Raw genomic sequence first — 19,963 nt, forward strand, 5'->3', positions numbered from 1 at the left:
TTAGTTTATTTTGCTTTTCCTCTTTCTTCCAGTCTCCTGATAACTTCCATGGGTCACATTAAACTAACTGACTTTGGACTGTCTAAAATCGGGTTAATGAGTCTTACAACTAACCTCTATGAGGGACACATTGAGAAAGACACCAGGGAATTCCTGGACAAGCAGGTAAGCTGAAACATTTTGTCCGTTGGAGTGGGCTCAGATGCAGGACTGGGGCCTTAAGAAACATAACCTCTTGGGCCAGAATCAGAGTTTGCAGAACTTTGCCTCTCTGCCTTGACGTTGTGCTGTGTGTTGTGTAACAGGGGGGGAAAGATACGACTCTGGTCTGATGTTTCTGCACAAAATTGCATTGTGTTTTTTATACCAACTTCTTTTTCTGGAGTGATGCACTTCAGCTCGTAGTTTAGGATTTCCAAGGTGTGTTCTGGGCTACAGCGCAGGTGCGAACAGAAAACAGAGTAGTTCATTTAGGTATGTAAAACTGATTTTGCTGGAAGGTTGTTCCACAGTCTCCCCCTTCTGGTCCTTAGAAAGTTCTTGGCAAGTTCCTACATGTTTGTTCTTGTAGTTTTGTCTGATGGCTTAAACATTGATTTTTTTATCCCCGTGATGTTTACCAAGGGTCATTCTCCTCCATAGCCTTCATTTTGCTAGGCTTAACCAGCTAAGTTCTTTTAGATAACAAGATAGATTTTCCTTTGAATGAATAGCTCTTCCATGCACCTGTTTCAGCTTGAGTTAATCTTTCCTGAGCATGGTTAAGAGGAACTGTACACTACATTCTAGGTGAAGGCCCACCAGTGCCTTGCATAATGGGATTAAAAAGTCCTTATCTCTTCTGAAAACACCTAGGATTGCAGCTGAATTTTTTTTGGCTTTGCCATGTGTTGGTTCATACTCACCCAGTGGTAAACAGTGCACTCCTGGGTTTCTGTCTTCCTTTGCATCCGAGAAATGCTTTTTTTTGTTGCAAGAATGCTCATTAGTCACTAGATCATGGTCTTTCATTTTGCAGTATTATGGGGTTTTTTTTCCAACTATTTTGTTGTTGTTTGTTGCTTCTAAGCCCAAGGTAACTTAGTTCTTCCCATATGATGTGCTAGCTGTTGTCAGTGCCAGCTCTACCTCCCAAGTTTGAGCCCTTTGTATGTAGCTGTAAATGCTGAAGTGAAATCATGCTCTGTTGCTGATTCTACATCTGTGGAGCTAAATTCTGCTAGGAGAGATGTGCAAGGTTTGTGAAAGTTCAGATCCTGATAGCTATAGCTGCACCAGTAGAAATCTGTTATGTAGACACACTTATACACACGGAATATGCATTTTTTCCTGTATGTTTTACTGTACTTGCACCAAAGAGCTGCTCAGCCAGCATGTCCACACGAGGAATGTTTTGTAGTGTGTGATATCATCTCTGTGCAGGGAATATGTTCCTCATATAGACTTTTGCTACATGGAAAGAGTTTACAGCATCAAGTTATTAGTGATAAAGCCTTAAATTCCTTTTAAAGTGCTGAGATGAAAAAAAAACTAATAAAAAAAAACTAGATGAAAGTAAACTTTTATATGAATTTGGCAATTTTTAAGTTCATTACTTTCCTGTCTGTTTCTCTTGAGGTCTGTGGGACTCCAGAATACATCGCACCAGAAGTGATCCTGCGGCAGGGCTATGGAAAACCTGTGGACTGGTGGGCCATGGGAGTTATCCTCTATGAGTTTTTAGTTGGCTGTGTCCCTTTCTTTGGTGACACGCCTGAAGAACTCTTTGGACAAGTGATCAGCGGTAAGTTTTGTTCTGTTTCTGAAGGGCTTTCCATGTGTGCTGTGAAATAAAACCTAGAAAATATTGAGGATCTGTAGTTTAGTCTGGAAAGACTAAGTATAAAATAATGTTCTTATTTTAAAATATTTGTATTTCTGTGTTGAAAAGGTAGCATCAAGCTGATTCTAACTGCTGAAAGTTCCTGAGTTGCTTAACACCGTACTAGATATTTCTATCAATGTGCATGGTATGGGAGTCATACATTTGTACAAGAAATTATCCTTGTGCGATTGGGGGAGAGTATTTTGGAGTTTTTCTGTTCTGTCTGTTAACTTATAGGATGTAGAGTATGAAAGGAGCAGCTGGCAACTATTCTAGTTCACTCTGATTTTATGTTATCCCTTCTGTAGGTGCGAAGATCAGCCAATTAGTAATCATTGTACAAACGAAATAAAAATGAAATTCTAAAACAAAACACATTGATGCTGCTGTGCTCAGCGCCTTCATGTCTTGTGGGTTTTTAAACCTGTCTCCTGCTTGGAGTTGGACAAATGCTTGCTTTGTGTTCTCTCAGTGAACATGCCAGTGAAAACATTCCCTACTGGGAATGCTGTCTGAACAGTAAATTTTTTTAAGACTTGGCAAATGTGCTTTGTGAAAAGCAAATTTCAGTGAAGAGCTAAATTTGATGCATGAAATGGTTACCTGTGAATTGTTCGCTCTGTTCCAAGTATAACCAGCTTGGAGTGTGCAGGCACGAGATACAGCCGCAGTATTGTCACTGTCAGTGTTTATGGATTGTCACGGAAGTCCCATTTCATACTTTATTAATAGAGTTCTTAATGCTTTTTTTTCTCCACAAGCACTGCTTGGATTGACAGCAGCTTTATTTGAGGCTGAATTTTATGCATTTTGGAAAATGTCAATGCTTGAATTATATTAAGTATGCAAGCTGCTGAATTCAAGGTATTTGCATTTCTGGGGCAGTATTGAACACTGCATCCTATGGTATAGGAATGTGAATGATTATTCAAATCATTCGTGAAGTAGGTGGAAAATGTCAAGTCTCTTTTTCTTCCCAGATGAAATTGCCTGGCCAGATGGTGATGATGCACTGCCTCCAGATGCCCAGGATCTCATTTCTAAGCTTCTTCGCCAAAATCCTCTGGAAAGAATAGGAACAGGTAGGAACCTTGTGTGTGGGAAAGCACTTGCCAGAAACGGTCAGAGAAGCTACCTTGCTAGTGAGGCACACCAAACTGAGTTGAAAAATGCTGCTTTAGATCTGGGAAACAGTTTTTGTTGGGCTGAATGAATCTTGTGTGATGAAGCTCTGAGAATTAGTGTAGATTGTGCATGAGGCTGACAGATGTTACTGTCTAGTTTGGGAAACCAGAAAGGGCCACCAAGTGAATTCGCCATCAATTTCGCAACATAACTTCTCAAATTTGGGCTGTTCAAGTTATTTATGCCGTCCAGGCTTGAGGGTCATGTCTCAATTTGAGCAGTCTATAATCAGATTTCTTTGAAAATTCTCTTTGACTAAGGGAGTAATCCCTTACACTGATGAGAAATCAGGGGTATAATAAAATAAATGAAAACTTGCCCATTCGTAGAAGACTGTGCTGTAGAATTCTCCAGAGATCCAAAATCTGATAATGTCTTTGGCAAAGTCAGATGCTTATGTCAAATTTTCTGCGTTGTAATGTCAGATTTAAACTTTTACAAGCCAGCCCTTCTATTTCCTGATAGAAAATAACCATCAATAATCTTGAGCTACCCTACTGTTTAAAAATCATTTGTCCAATGCTGCAGCTTCACAGCACAGGTTGTCTGTTTCACTGATTTCATTTGTTTGATTTAATTTTGGACTTTTAATTGGAAATTATGTTTTAAGGATAAAATAGAAACTATATGTATAATAATTCCAAAAGGCGCTTTTATTCAGCAAACAACACATGTGCGCACGAGGGTGATGAACAGATCATGAGTTAATAGTATAATCAGATGGTGTTCACATGTTCTTCTCTACTTCAGATCCATCTAGTTGAAAGATGTTGTTGTCATGGAAAAGATGTAGAATTTCTTGCTGTATAAAATGAGTTGATGGGCTGATTTTTTGATTCCTTATACACCTGTATTGCTGAGACTGCTGTTCTACTTGGCATCTCCTACTGCCACTGGCCTTCAGCAAATCTTTTATCTTTTCCTCTGCTATTTTTTTTTAAAGACAGTAGTATCTTTTATGAATATTAATTTCCTTTGAAAAAGAATACACCTAGTAGCAGACAGATAATCCTTAGTTTTTCCTTCTAGGCACCCAAGCTTCTGAGGTTAATAACAAAGATACTAATTCAGAAAGAGATTTAAGTCCCTGTCTCATTTTAAGCACTTAGATGACATTACCGACTGGGGTGGAGCCACTCACTTGCTAAGTACCTTTCTGAGTTTGCACTCTTTATTTAGCTATGAACAAGATGGTATTTAGAGTTCGGAAATTTTAAATTAAGATGTTAATTAGTTCTTAATCTTGCAACTTGGTGTGGAATGTAATGGCAGATTCTGTCTTCCAGCCAATTTAGTCACGTGTTGTCATTAAATATGAAAAGATGGTAGGAAGGAGGAAATTTGTTCATTTTTTATCCTGTAACAAGGATGAGTTGTTTCTCAAAATTCTTGGAAACTGAGTCACTTAGGTATTCAGGTTTTCTTTCAGGTTCTTGATATTTCTAGGGTTTGTTTTTCTTGTTACGAAAATGCTGAAAGAAATAACTCTGCAATAAAAGATGCTTATTTCAGGTAGTGCCTTTGAAGTGAAACAGCACCGGTTCTTTAAAGATTTGGACTGGAATGGATTGCTTCGACAGAAAGCCGAATTCATTCCACAGTTGGAATCTGAGGATGACACAAGCTATTTTGACAGTAAGACTAAAGATTCAGCATAAATTGCATCATATTCTTGGTGCATATTTCATTTTGTCTTAAAAATTGTTAAGTATAAATCATTGACAGCTATCGAATAAAATGCTTGATGGGAATTCCTTTAAAAAGTTTCTGTTGAATGCCAAATATTGAAAGTAAATGAGTTTTAAATGGAAAATGTTCTTGTAAAGTCATCTGGTTTTTCCCTGGTGCCTGTGGAGCTGCCAGCCATGGCCCTACAGCGCAATGTGTGTTATATGGAGTTTATTGCAGTGCTTTCAGAGCAGGTTGGTATATCCAACTTCCTTGAGTTTTTGAGCACTATCATCTTTCCCTAGTGATTGTTTTCAGCCAAAAAATGTTTTTATAAAAAAACCAAAGCTTGCACAGAAATCAGAAAGGAAAATTCTTTACAGTTTTAAAGTAACTTAAATTATTTTCACTGTAAGCGTCACCTTATTTTAGAGCTGTTAACTGCAATGAGGTATGAAGTGTCTGTTCAGTGTGCATAAATGTCTCGGATTTAGTGTGGTACCAGTGTTACGTACAAGTCGTGGTACTTCCACAGCAGCCCCAGCCAGGGAGGCAGTGCTATTGGCAGGGGAGGGTTGTGTGGGTGATGGAGTGGTCTCTGTCTCTGTCCTCTGCTCCCTAGCTTTTCCCCTTCAACTTGGGGATGTGGGCTGGTCACTGGTCGGGGGGTCTTCCCCCTGCTCCAGCTGCAGCATAAGATGATATTGGGGTATGTCAGTCCCTGAGCTATAGGAATTTCTGCCCTACCTCAAAGGAATCTCTTCTGTCCTCCTCCCAGGGCCTCGCTGACCCCCTGCGAGCCCCATAGCTGCTCTGCTCCTTGGCCACGCAGGAGCGGTGGCCAGCTCCCCGAGTGTCCAGGCACGCTCAGCACGTTGGCAGGGCAGCTTTGAAGCACGTCCTTCCTAAAGGCTGGAATATTCTCATGTCGGGAAATAACTCACATGGACACCGATAAGAGTTGGCATTGCTGTTCTAAACCCTAATGCAGAAAATTTCAGAATTTATAAAAGTAGCTTTCTGGCTGATGTAGTGCAGCAAATTTGGCTCAGTATAGCTAACAGCTTTCTGTAGCCAAACTTATTAACCCCCACCGCAAAATCTGGTGTGGCTGGCTTAGAATTACAGTATTGCAAATCTCAAAGTACAAAATTGCTTTGGAGGCATTTTAGATTTTTGCATTAAAAATAGCTTTGCATATTGGCTACTTGCCCATTTCCTTTCACAAAATCTAATCCTTTTGCTAGTTGTGGGAGGGAGAAGAGGAACTATTTTGGGGGATAAATGTTTCTGTTTTTCAAAGACAACTCATATGTATGTAGACAGGGTGGACTTTGTGCATTACAAAGCCATTTCATTGGAAATTGGGACAGAGTGAATTGCTTCTGTTTCCTTCCATACTATTGTTTGCCTTAGGAAATATTCTTATTAAGAAGGGTCTACAGGATTAGATACCTATATGATTTCTGCTGAGAATCAATTGCTTTCAGAGTATAATGTAGCTGAGGGCTTATGATAAATTCAGTAGGTATGAAGAATGAAGTATTCTTCACTGCTTATTGTACAGGATGAGCAAAACTGGCTGGGTGTGTTTCAGTGTTAAGGAAAATACTCTTCATGGTGTGTGAACACTCAGAGTTCTTTGTAGGTAGACGAGTGGCAATCGGTGCAAAGACTGTTCTTGCATAACCATGTCCTGCTTAAGGGTATATTATAAGAGTTGTCAACGCTTCCTGCACTGATTAAATGTGCCATGTCTTGTTCACAGCCCGGTCAGAACGGTACCAACACCTGGATTCAGAAGAGGAGGAGGATACGAATGATGATGATCATGTGGAAATTAGGCAGTTCTCCTCGTGCTCCCCAAGGTTCAGCAAGGTAAGAGTGGGATGGTTTGTTGAAAGAAAAATCTAGAGAGGAACACAATTTCAGAGGCCAATATTACTTTGTATGAGGTGGATTTTAACAACGCGGATGATAATGTAGGAGCCACATAATGTTTAGTATTCACTGAGGAAGGAAAGAGCTGTGTACCTGCTTGTTTACTCTGTGCTAATGGAAGTGCAAGACTGGTTTGAGAGTGAGATCTTGTATTTTTTAGTTTCACTAATATGTGGGGTTCTGCAGAGATCTCCCCTGTTTCTGGTGCAGTTTAATGTTTTCACTAATGATTTGGATAATGGCATAGGGAGATGTGCTTATTTCCTTCAGACAGCATCGCTCTGAAAGGGCCTTCCAGTAGGTGAGAAGATGGTATGAGGATGAAAATTGATTTTGACATCTTGGAATAATGATCTAAAATCAAAAGGATCACATGCAGTAAGAGCAAATGCGAAGTTCTACACCTGTGCTTCTCATTATTTCAAGTACAGGATGAGGAACAAAAGATGAGGCAACAGTTTCAAAGAGAAGGATCTGGGCTAATAGTGGATCATGAGTTAAACGTGAAATTACTAAAAAGAAAAAAAAAGGCAATTATCATACTGGACAAGGAAGACTATTTTCTGCAAGGCAAATGAAGAAATCCTTTCCATCTGTTCAGCAGTAGGAAGGGCTGAGGGGAGCACTCTGTCCTGTTCTGGGCAATGTTCTTGAAAAGAAATGTGGACCAGTAAAAGGGAAACCTGGGGGAAGGAACAAGAATGATCAGAGATCTACAAAACATAAAACTTAAAAGGAAAGCTTGGAGGGAAGTTCAGTCTAGAGCAGAGAAGACTGAGGGGAAGGCAAGACAGCAGTTTTCAAACACAAAACCCCTAGGAGGAAGGGAATACATTTCTTCCTATTTTATCTAGAATTGACATGAAGTCATGGGCATAAACTGCCACTGAGGAGTTACAGGATAGACGGTAAGAAAAAGTTTCCAATGTTGAAAAATAATTAAGCACAGGCACAGATTGCCTGGGGAATTTGTAGAATTGCCATCACTGGCAGCTTTTAAGAACAGGTTGGAGAAACATCTGCCTGGTGATTAAAAGAGAGATGGTTCTGCTTTGAGGTAGGGTAATGGACAGGATCCCCTGAGGAGGTCCCTTCTAGCCATACTTTCTGGATTTAATATGCCTTACTCAGGCCTGTACAGGTCTGGAGTTCTTCTTCAGGTGGTCTGAAATAAAAGCTGGGATTCCAGACATTTCAGAGTAGTACAACTCCGCCGTTAACTTAGATAAAACAAAGTATGTTCAGGGAGGGGAAGACGGGGAAAGAAATGCTGTTTTGATGTCTGAGCACTCTATGAACAGTATTTCCCTTTTCTTGATGAGCATGGGAGTAGGAATTTTATGCAGGGCCTCGGAAAGATATTTCAGCTTTTCGTCCAGCAGTATCTCCAGGTTTCCAATACTGAGGTCAGTCTTCAAGCACCAGTTCACTCATCTTTGTCCTCAGCCGGGCTGCAGTGGTTTAAGTAACAGTTATCATTAATTATACGGAGTTGCCCCTGATTTTCATCACCAAAAGTATTTTTAAAATTGACCTGAAGATTAGTTGAGCTTTTGAAAAAGTTCTCATGAGTACGTAAGGATTTCTCTCTCCCCCCACCCCCTTTTCTCACTGTGAGTATTTATTCATCTGTTAGACTGAAGCTTTTCTTTAGGCTTTAGTATTTTTGCCACAAAGAGAAAAAGTTCACTTTTAATGAATTTATTTTAAGCCCTGGAAAATTATACAGCATTTGTAGTGTGGGAGGCATAAAAGACTCATTATATTTTGAAATTCTTGTCTGACAATTCAGCCATATGATTTATTAATAGTTATCTTGTTGATGCTCTGAATTTTTAATAACATTATTTTCATTAATCTCTTCTTATGTAAATTAGGTCTACAGTCAAGTGTAGTTTTAAAAGCATGGATTTTTTTGCTTAATCATTTAATTATTTAAAGACGGCTGTAAAACTAAGAGAGGCACTTTCATTAAGCTGTCAGCATTATAGTAGATTCCTTGAGGAGGGCAGGACTTTTTTGTTCTGAAATAAGCTTGGGGCAACGCTGATAGACTGATGATAATGAAATGGAGTCATGAGCATGATGCCTATCACCAAATTGAATTTGTGTAGTAAGATTTCAAGATCCAGATGCCAACCTTCAGGACTCGTGGAGCCTATTTTAGCAATTTCGCTGCTTAGATTTGAGGATTGTTGTTAAAAAGCAAAGATCTCTTAGTTTCGAAAAGTCTTCCTATTACTGTGGTGTTGTGCTGTTTACAGAGGACAGGTGTTGGGTGCTGTTGTAGAAAAGCACATTTGATGTTTCTGAAGCTTACCTTTTTCCTTTTCTCACTGGTGTACTTAGAGCATGTCACACCTGCACTGGATTCTGTGTTATTTAGTCGAGGACCATTGCCAAGTTCATGCTTTCAGCGGTTATCTGCCATTTTGAAGAGCTCGTACCCTTGACCAGGAACGGCCACGTAGGATTTTCTCTATTCTTTGTACAGAAGGATCTTTTGCTATGTGCAGGTGTACAGCAGCATGGAGCGTCTTTCCATCCATGAAGAGAGGAAGACTCCGCCACCAACGAAACGGAGCCTGAGTGAAGAAAAAGATGACCGATTAGACAGCCTGGGTGGCTTGAAGAGTCGGGACCGCAGCTGGGTGATTGGTTCTCCTGAAATGTAAGTTTAGTGGAACTGAATCTTTTGGTTTTCTTGCAGCATGTGAGAAAACCTTGTGCCTGTTCCTCGTCACTCTTAGGTCAGAAATGCTTCATATGGTGTATTTCCAAAAGTGGAACTTGAAGAGCAGAATAAATTGCAGAAAATCTCCTTAAATGTATCCTGTTAAGTACTAACATCTCCTAAACTTATAGTAAATACTTCAAATGAAGTTAAAGCCTTCATTTGCAGACAGGCTGGTTACGCTGGAGATGCGCCAACAGCAATTTTTTTCTTAAACATCAATGAATCCAAAATCTGGTGTTACCAGCCTTCTTCTCTGTTGCAGTTTAAACCATTATGGTATCCTGGGGTGCATCAGGAAGAGTGTTGCCAGCAGGTGGAGGGAGGTGATCCTCCCCCTCTACTCAGCCCTGGTGAGGCCACATCTGGAGTACTGTGTCCAGTTCTGGGCTCCCCAGTACAAGAGGGATGTGGCACTACTGGAGCAAGTCCAGCAAAGGGCTACGAAGATGATGGAGGGACTGGAGCATCTCTCTTATGAAGAAAGGCTGAGAGAGCTGGGCCTGTTTAGCCTAGAGAAGAGAAGGCTGAGAGGAGATCTTATCAACGTGTACAAGTATCTGAAGGGAGGGTGTCAAGAGGATGGAGCCAGACTCTTTTCAGTGGTGCCCAGCGACAGGACACGAGGCAACGGGCACAAACTGAAACACAGACAGTTCCATCTGAACATGAGGAAAAACTTCTTCACTGTGAGGGTGACAGAGCACTGGCACAGGTTGCCCAGAGAGGTTGTGGAGTCTCCCTTCTCTGGAGATATTCAAAAGCCGCCTGGACACGATCCTGTGCAATGTGCTCTAAGTGACCTTGCTTGAGCAGAGGGGTTGGACTAGATGATCTGTAGAGGTCCCTTCCAACCTCAATCATTCTGTGATTCTGTGATTAGGAAAGTCCAAATTTTCCATAGTTCAGCATACCCCTGAAAATCTTTGCTTCTAATGAAAATGTCAGTAAAATATATGAATGCTTAGAATTTGGATACCCCACCGTGCATTCAGTATGACTGAAGTAACTGTCAAACTTCTCTTAAGAAGGGATATCTCTCATTTTTTTTATAACTCCTGTAAAGCTTTTTCACTAATATGTGGCATTACAAAGATCATAAAATGTGATTATGATCTCATCTGTATGACTCTATTCAAAAATCATTTTATAGATTACGTGTTTAACTGATAAACACTTCATCTTGTATCAGGCCTTCCTTGCTTGAAATTTACAGTAATTTTGAAAGCAAAATTAGCAATCTAATTCCAAAAGGAATGTGGATGATGATTTGCATCTGCCCTTTTTTGGTAATTGATTGGAATAATATTTTATTTCATATTCATTGTATTGTGTTTTTGTTTGGTTTTATTCCTTCCCTTCTTAGAAGGTTAATAATGGAATATTTTGGAAATCTAAACTCAGGTAGCGCCCCAAGCCTTTGCTGGTTTATATCCTAATGGTGTAGCTTGGCCTCCTAGCTACATCCGAAATGGCCTTCAGACGTTGGAGTTGGGCCTCTGCACTACTTTTGTTCTGGGTCTGCTGTTTGCCCGTTGAAGTTCGTTATTCCCGTAACGTAACCGAGCGACTCCGTCTTGTTTTTTCTCCTAGACTGCGTAAGCGCCTCTCTATGTCTGAATCCTCGCACACGGAGAGCGACTCGAGCCCGCCCCTGACGGTGCGCCGGCGCTGCTCGGGCCTCCTCGACATGCCCCGGTTTGCCATCTCGGCCGACGAGGAGGGCGGCGTGCTCAAGCGGCCGCAGTCGGAGGGGATGCTGCTGTGCGCCGGGCCGGCCCGCGAGGGGCTGCCCCTGCCCATCCCAGAGCAGCCCCTGGAGCAAGAGCCGCAGCTCGAGGGCGAGGCAGGACCCACGACCCCCTCCACGGCCGCCAGCAGCGCCTCGACGCTCACGGGTACGCACGCGGCGTGGCGGCGGCGCGGTCCCAAAGGGAGCCGTTTTCGTTTTGCAGATACGAACTGTGTAGCAATGTGGATTTGGATGGTCAGGGGCTGCGACTGTCTCATGCTGAGGAGTATTTTAGTATGGTTTTGTGGCTCTGCTTGCCTTTAAAGCAACACCAGTGGTTTAATCTCGTCAAAATTGCATCTTTTATTGCAGTCCTGTCATTTCAAATTGATTAAGGTCTTCTCATGCTTGAGACCCATTTACTCTTAATAGGATCTGCGCCTACCTGAGGCAGAATTTTTTTCAGCAGTAATCAGAGCAGGTCACTTCTGAGTTGAGCTGGAGAATAAGGATGTTTAACTCATTAACAAAAAAACACTTCCCATGATATATATATTTTTTTCCTCTGAAAAGCTCTGGTTTGGAGTAAGGACTTGAAATTTGCCAAGGGAGTGGCTTTTGTGTCAGGGACACGCTATTTGCTACCTCAGCCAAATATACCCGAATTTGGCCAAGTTGCAAGCTGAAAAACATGCAGCTTGCATAGGTTTAGTAGAGTTATCTTAGAACCAGTGTTTGGATTCACAGATGGCTCTGCCCGTCCTGGGGCCCTTCTGCAGCCCTGGTCTGAGCAGCGCTTTCCCATGATGGGAGCCCTGGGCTGCTGCCGCCCGAGGCTGAGCCCCCGGTGCTGGGCATTTGAATTGAAGGCGGGGGGGAGAAAGACAGGCTTGGAGAGTAGGTGATGTGGGTGAAGTGGTGTTGTCTGGCCAAAGCCAACTGGAGCAAGGGAAAAGGCTGGACTCGAAAGCTGGTATTTGAGAAGGAAGGCATATTGGAGGAAGGAGGAACTAGAGTGCAGCATTGAGGAGTAAGGACTAACTGGGTAAGAAAATAAGAAACAAGGTGCTAGGGTAAACTGGGAGCAAGCAGGCAGAGAGACTGTGGATGTACTGAGGGCGGAAAGGAAAGGGATACTGAACAAGAGTCGGAGCAGCAGTGAGACTGAACAGGAACACAGTGAAGGGCACTGAGCAAATGTGGTGGTGGATTGACAGCAGGAGGTGGAAAGGCCTTAGAGCAAGCTTGCCTCCAAGCCTGGAGTGAAACCCAAGGTTCCCACCTCCCATTATTGCTCTTCTGCAATCCCGTCTGAGTGCAGTTTGCTCACAAATTGTCCCATTCCCCTCTATGGCTGATTCTCTCAGAAGCTGAGAGCCTGGTGCTGCCATCACTTATTCCATTAACTCATGTGCGAAGCTGTAGGTATGATGGAAGTGATCTACCACACCCTGAGATGACACAAGTGCCAAGGTGAAAGTGTGGGATAGAAATCTTAGCTTCTCCATTTCATACTGAGAGCCTAGAAACATGCAAATAAAAATTAAAGAATACTCTCATTGCAAATTTGAGTATCTAAAAGTTGTGATATGCAAAAAAGAAACTTCTCTGAGCAGCCTGCACCCTTGTGCATTAGAACAGTCTTTAATTCCATGCTCCTCAGATCTTCCAGTGCCTTGGTCGGTGCCTGGGATTCAAGGATACCATTGCTTCGGTGCATCCCCTGCCTGCAAAGTAAAGTCAGAGGCAGGGGATTGCAGGAAAAAGAATTTCATTCCCGTCACTGCCTCAGAGTGCTCCTCTAATGCGTAATTCAGCCTTTTCACATGCAGCCTCCGATTCTGAGTTCCTCATTGTCTGGGAGCCTAATTTGAAACTCTGTGGCTGTTAAGTGTTGAGCTGGCATCTGGTACTGCAGTCTATGGGAATGGTGCTCTGAATTTTTATTTTCGTGGTACTTCCTGCTTTTAGTATGCAGAGCAGTGGTGCCCACTTAAATAACAGTGATCAATGTTTTGTTCTGTCCTCCTTGTTCAAAATGTGGCCCTTAGGCTTTATTTATTGCACGCCGTTCCAAATTTGCTTTTGAAGACAGAGTGATTAATTTCCCTCATGGACTTGCTGCGTTGCTCACCGCTTGCATTTCTGAGCACCTTGCAAGTTCCAATTAATGTATTTTCACAGGTGCCCCCTTAAGGTATCAGCTGGGGAACCGAGGCACAGAGCTTGAGGACACCCTCCCCTCCTGTACCTGCTAATGCTGCATGCCCAGTCTGAGAAGCTTGGCCTGATTTTGCAGTTTACTTTGCATTTTATATACAATTATAGAAGGTTAAGTAATTCAAGACTGAATCGTGATGGTGCACAGAAAGGGGCAAATTAAGATTGTCATCGAAATCCAAGTTTTTGCTTTCCCTGACTTTAGTACCTTAGTATTCTCTTAAAGTGGATTTTTTATGTGTAAGTACAATAAAACCTGGTTCTTCTATTACAGACAGGTTTTAACTTTAAGATCGACAGTTCTTGCTGGTTGTAAAAATCGAGCACTTGCCATAAACTTGTTCCCATCTATGAACAATCCTATCGAAATGGCTTGCTTACATGCAGAACTGCGCCATAGATTTAGGATTCATGCAACTCTGCTACTGAGCAATGTGATTTCATTAGCAAGCTTTTCCAACAGAATAGAAGCTGCTAATTTTCTGTGTTCAGAATAACACCATTTCTGTAAATAAGAATTCAAGCCCTGGGGTTTATTCTTAGGAAAATTTATTCTTGGACTTCATGTAAACATGACTTTGATTTAATGTATTTTGCCTGTAGGGGAATAGACTGTTAGGAATTCCCTGTGGTTCTAATCTGTTTTAATTTAAACTGTAGCTGGGAGCACTGCAGATTTCTCTGATCCACGCGCTCGCAGTAATAGCAATGAAGGCCCAGACTTTACCACTCCAAAAGCCATCAGCGATTTGGCAGTGCGGCGGGCACGACACAGGTTGCTCTCTGGGGAATCAGGGGAGAAACGTACCTCGAGACCTGTCAATAAAGTGATTAAATCAGCATCCGCTACTGCCTTGTCTCTCCTGATTCCCTCAGGTAAGAAATGCCTTGTGTTAGGCATTGTGAGAGTCTGCAAGCACCGAACAAAAGAGCTGCAGAGAGGTCCTCCCCCTTCCGCGCTCCCGGAGTAATGCCGTAGCTGGCAGAAGGGGAAAGATCCCAACTTTCACAGTTGGTGAATATTTACTGCTCTCTAGGATAACAAATACTGCTTCACCAAAGACGAGGAGTATGGTGGGGGGGGTCTGACTGCAGCTTCTGTAAATGGCAGCTGGCCCTTGCTGTTTCCGGGAGTAGTTTTTGGTTTAAATTGGCTCCTGGAGCATAAACTGGTCCCTAGACAGCGGTGCAGCAAGGAGGGATATAGACCCAGAACGATTTTAACCCTCAAGGTGCTATTTGGTTGTCACGCGCTAACAACTAACCACTATGTTGTTTGGGACCTGCATGCATCTGGTGCGTTCATGCACCGGAAAGTTTCCATAACTTCAGATAACTTGGTTAAATGCTATTGAGCGTTCAAGAATTCGATAGTGTAAGTAACTCACTAAGTAAGTTAACGCTGAATGACTTATGCTGGTGCTCAGCTCTGTCTCTAAGTAGAGACAAACCTTGACAATTCCCAATGCTGGATGGTAACTTGTAGCTAATGGCCCAGTCAGGCAGAGCTATGAAAGAGTGGTTCAGCAGGAGGCTCTCCCTACCAGGGATTTGTCCTCCTTTCCCGAGGAAAAGGCCTTGCCCCGTGTTTCCGGGCTGTACCTGTCCCTGCCTATGTCGGAGCAGGAAATTGCACTTGGGCCATGAGTGCCAGCCCAGCAGGTCGAGCAATACCTGCTCGCCTGTCTCAGCTGGAGGCAGCCCTGAAATTGCTTCTTGGCACCGTTGGGATGATGTACATCTCATTTCGTATGGTCTGGGCGATGGTTGCTTTTTGAACTACAAACGCCCTCCTGAAAAATCTCTAAAATGGTATTTAATCACCCAGCAAAGGTTCTTCCAGAGCTGCTCTCATCTGCCAGGTAAATATGTGCTGGGTGATTCAGCAGGTGTTTCTTAACGGATTTAGGATTTCTTTTTACAGCTGCATTTAATACTCCTACTGTTTGGGGTTGTTTTACTGATGTTGACCAGCTTCACTCTAAAATGAAAGTTTTGTATTTGCTTTGTGTTTTTTGTATGTGGATATTGTTATGCTAGCAAGCAGAGTCAGATATTTTAGTCAGCCCAGCTGAGTCACGGCCACGTAAGTGAGAACTGAGATCCCCGGCTCTCCGTTTGGGAAATGCACCCTGAAATACACTTGTGATGTTGTTATAAGTAGCAGTGTTCCTGCATTAGCTACTTTTTTAGGGTTAAATATTTTTGCCCCTATGAATTTAAAACATGACCAAAATTACCTAGATGTAGTTGTCTGATCGCTTCCCAATTTTTTTTTTTTTATTACTAACTGGCTTTGACTTATCTCAGCACAAACATGCAACTTGCATCAAGATCTAGAAAGTGTCTGATCTTTTGGAGAGGGATAGTATTTCATAACCTTTAAATGGAGTATTCCAAGATTGTGCCTAGAGCAAATATTTATGATGGGTTATAAATCCCTGAAACAGAAGAAGTAAATATGTGACCCAACCATAATTCTACATGAGCAGAGCTGCTATATTAAATACATATTACCAAATGTGCTTTTTGGAAACTCTGCTGATTTTCATATTTGTAGCATGTATTAGTTAAAGCTGCAGGAAAAGCCCTGCTGGTGAAGACCACCAGCTCTTAAGGGCATTAGGAGAGATGGTTTCCTAGCTGTTCTCTAACAAGAATTTTATCTCTTTTGGAGGCCTGGTTTCCTAATTTTTGCACACCTTTGTGTCATCGCTGTAGATCACCACACGTGTTCCCCATTGGCTAGTCCAATGTCACCTCATTCTCTATCCTCAAACCCATCTTCGAGGGACTCCTCACCCAGCCGCGACTTTTCTCCTGCTATCGCAAACTTGAAACCACCAATCATCATCCATCGGGCTGGAAAGAAATATGGTTTCACTCTCCGTGCCATTCGCGTCTATATGGGTGACAGTGATATCTACACTGTGCATCACATGGTCTGGGTATGTCTCTGCTTTTCTCAAAAGAGTACCCTTGGGTCCAGAAATGCTCTCTGCCATGACTGGGGGATCTAGCTTTATAAATTGTGTTTTGCCACCCTGTTTCTGCTCTCCTTATGTGGACCCAAAGTTATCTTTTGGGGGTGGGGGAAACCCTTAAAAAATTAATAACAGCACTTTGGGTTTAAGTGTAGCAGTTTTCAAGCCCTCCACAGAATCACAGCAACCTTTCTTCTTTCTTTCTTCCCTGGTTACATGAATCCACCTCCTTTCTCCTGTAGCTCATATTTTAAAGCATGTTTCTTTGTACATACCCTCTTCCTTTCTGTTGGGTTTGTTGCATGAGGGTCAGTTATAGCTAATTTTTGCAGACCTGTGTTAGTGATGATAGTCTGCTTCAGATCAGTTCAGCCTGCCGGGGGTTTCAAAGCAGATGCTTGGAATTGATTACAAGCCTTCAAGCATCATGCTGCTGTGCTGATTGCCTCAGGATTTAGCTCTTGGTTCAGCTGTGTGCTATCTCACAAGGTCTGGTTTCTGTGTCCATATCTCTTCCTTCCCATAAATTGTGGTACTTGATCTCTGTGGTGTTTCGTAACGTATATGACTTCTAGGAATGATCCTCTCCCTGAAGCAACGTTATGTGAATTGTTGTGTAGTTAGAGAGAAGGGAGCCAGGGTAAAGGTGCTTCATTCTTTTCCACGTATCTCTGTGTTCGTTAGATAATTTGGACTTTATATGTGTTGCTCATCATTTAACACTCATTTGTGCATAAAAAAATAATCTGCAGCTGCATTCCTTCACTTGTTCCTCTCTGCTGTCCTTGGAAAATGCCGAATTTATCGAGATACTGATTTGTGACTTTTTCTGGCTGGAGGGAGAGTTGCAGTATTCTCAAGCATAACTTCACCTCACTTTAAAGGAGGCTCGCCTTTCTGCACAGTGATGGGGGAGAGGCAGCGATGTCAGGGCGACAAGATCTTATGTTGCGTAGGTTAATAAGGGATGGAAGGTGGGAAACTCCGTTTGGGATTAGATGCAATATAGACAACCTAAACGCATGGCGTGGAGTCTTATTTAAAAGCCTATTGGCCTTCTCAGATTCTAGCATGTACGTGTTAAGCTGCTGCATTTGGAATAGCAAAGGAGTTGAAAAAGATTGAATACTTACCTGGAAGTCAAGAGTATCCAGTTATCATTTCTGGGTGATGAAAATTTTTGGAAGAGTGTTAAGACTCCTGCTTTGGGAGGAGCTGGTCTTTCGATCAGCTTACCCATCCTGGACATCTGCCTCGGATCAGGAGATGACTGCCAGGGAGCTGGGGGAGGAGAGGAAGAGCGCAGAGCCGTGCGTTTGGCTGTGCCGGTCAACGGTTTCTTCTGCCACCTGTGAAGCAGCTGATGCTGGCCACAGCACGAGCCGCGCCGGACGGGCTGTGAGTCCGATCTGGCCAGCAATCTTGTGCGTTCCTCTTCTCAAATCAGTCATTCCCTTCTCGTTGCCAGCACGTGGAGGAAGGCGGTCCGGCTAACGAAGCAGGCCTGCGTGAAGGGGATCTGATAACCCATGTCAACGGGGAGCCTGTCCACGGACTGGTGCACACGGAAGTGGTGGAGCTGATCCTGAAGGTAGGCAATCATGCAAAATATGAAACAGCTTGTTTAAAACACTATCGCTATCTAATTTCCATTGTCTGAAATACAAAGTAAGCACATGGCACCTGGCCTTTGTTTTGCGAAAACTTACTGCTGTAGCCTGATCCCTATATCTGCAAAATTGTCCGCATGTAGTTTAAGCTGAATTCCAACATTTTCGGTGAGAAATAAGGACCCGCCAGATGCATAGTTAACAGCATCAGTGAGAAAGGTTAATAAGATTTAAGTATACCTTTCCTCAAGCATCACTTTAAGAAACAAATACCTTCAAAATTTTCCAAATTACTTTTTTTTTTTTTTGGCTTTAGGCTGTGCTAATGTTATTAGCTCTTAATACTGCTTTCTCAAGGATTATTCCCAGTGGTATTTAAAAGCAGCTTTGTAATGGTTGGTCTTAAAATTGTCCAGTTAAATGACTTGCATTTTGATACCTCCTCTGAGCTGAATTCATTACGTAAATAAAACCTGAAGTTTTAGACAGTTCCAAGAAGTCTTTGGGATTGCAAATATAGGAGCAATTTTTTTTGAGTTGAGTGAGACAAGCCATGCTCTGTGGCGCAGATTCATCTTGACAGATGCCTGATACGCTCACATCTGCCATCACTCAGAGCCCTGGAAATAGCAAGTAGGACTAGTGACAGAATATCACTTTGTTCAAGTTTCCAAACAGAAGATGCCTGATGGTATCATTTAATAGTATTTATTCAGCATCTAGCACCACCGCATTTTGATGTTATGTAAGTATTAAACTGAGGCAGTTGGGATGTCAATGGGAGAGGTCAGATGCCATGTTCTCTCTGCTCTGGGAAGCTTTCCCCACCAGCTGGGATCTGATTTAATCATTTGTGAAAGCCTGACTAAAGAGGGCTCTCTCTCAGCTCTTCCTTAATAAATGATAGGTGGAAATGCAAAGAGGGAAATGGAGTTTGACATAGGATTACAAAATGGCAGTCAGTAATAAACCAGCCATCTACCTGCTTAGCTTGCAGATCTGCTTCGAAAAGCTGTGTTTTAAACAATGTCTGCTTGTTGTTTCTGACAGAGTGGAAATAAAGTGTCCATCTCGACCACGCCATTTGAGAACACGTCGATCAAAGTTGGGCCAGCTCGAAAGGCCAGCTACAAATCCAAGATGGCTCGTAGGAACAAGAAAAGCAAAACTAAAGATGGTCAGGAAAGGTTAGTGTTGATGTTTCTCTGTGAAAATAGGTGGAAACCAATATAATGTGACAGAGATTTTTGTCAAGGCAATTTGCAGATGATGTCTGCCAGCAGGCACATTCTTTGATTTTTCTTTTTTTCTTTTTGTTTTCTTTTGTTCTTTAACTGGGCTATTAAATTGACTGAAATGGGCTGATAAATATAAATAACTCATTTGGACTTGTAAACAACTTTTTAATGCTTTTCCACAGTAAGAAGAAGAGTTCTTTGTTCAGGAAGATCACTAAGCAAGCATCACTACTTCACACCAGCCGTAGTTTGTCTTCTCTAAACCGCTCGCTCTCTTCTGGAGAAAGTGTACCTGGTTCTCCAACTCACAACCTGTCTCCCCGATCACCTACACAGAGTTACAGATCCACACCCGAGTCTGTACACTCAGGTAAAAAAAAAAAAAAAAAAAAAGGTGTGTGGGGGGATGACACAAGACTTGGAGAAGATTTTAATGTTTACTTATTGATTTATTTTTGAAGTACAATACACAGCAGCAGGTAGTAGATCTGGTTTTGAAGTAAAATGATAACTGCTACATAGCTTACCTTAAGGATGGATGTATTCTCATTCATTTATTCATGAAAAAAATGAAAATCCATACGCCTTTTTAAGAATGCAAGTGCTGAGCTACATTATCCTTTCGCTTTGATGCAAATGTGTGTTGTAAGTTGCAATGTTTTTATAGCAGTTTGACACATTTTCTGTATTAGTTCTGAAAAAAGGAATCAAAACACTATGGAAAAGTCATAGTTGAAAATTAGATTAGCTGACAGAAGAATGGGATTTGCATCCTGAGAATAGCATT

At 42.1% G+C, this 19,963-nt stretch overlaps 1 protein-coding gene across 5 annotated transcripts in view; it reads left to right on the forward strand.

The window, feature by feature from the left end:
- Positions 1-19,963, forward strand: part of MAST2 (microtubule associated serine/threonine kinase 2) — a 206,279-nt gene that overhangs the window by 179,473 nt on the left and 6,843 nt on the right. For 4 of the 5 annotated variants that reach the window (XM_067301167.1, XM_067301168.1, XM_067301169.1 and 1 more), the window contains 12 exons: positions 33-165; positions 1,618-1,783; positions 2,845-2,946; positions 4,562-4,684; positions 6,486-6,595; positions 9,175-9,329; positions 10,986-11,290; positions 14,005-14,220; positions 16,066-16,292; positions 17,797-17,919; positions 18,989-19,125; positions 19,359-19,546. In XM_067301167.1, coding sequence (XP_067157268.1) covers positions 33-165; positions 1,618-1,783; positions 2,845-2,946; positions 4,562-4,684; positions 6,486-6,595; positions 9,175-9,329; positions 10,986-11,290; positions 14,005-14,220; positions 16,066-16,292; positions 17,797-17,919; positions 18,989-19,125; positions 19,359-19,546 — 1,985 coding nt within the window. The remainder of the gene's footprint in view (positions 1-32; positions 166-1,617; positions 1,784-2,844; positions 2,947-4,561; positions 4,685-6,485; positions 6,596-9,174; positions 9,330-10,985; positions 11,291-14,004; positions 14,221-16,065; positions 16,293-17,796; positions 17,920-18,988; positions 19,126-19,358; positions 19,547-19,963) is intronic. The other variant, XM_067301171.1, reaches the window with a different exon arrangement.

Source organism: Apteryx mantelli, chromosome 8 (genome assembly GCF_036417845.1).
Source record: "Apteryx mantelli isolate bAptMan1 chromosome 8, bAptMan1.hap1, whole genome shotgun sequence".
NCBI classification, from domain to species: domain Eukaryota; kingdom Metazoa; phylum Chordata; class Aves; order Apterygiformes; family Apterygidae; genus Apteryx; species Apteryx mantelli.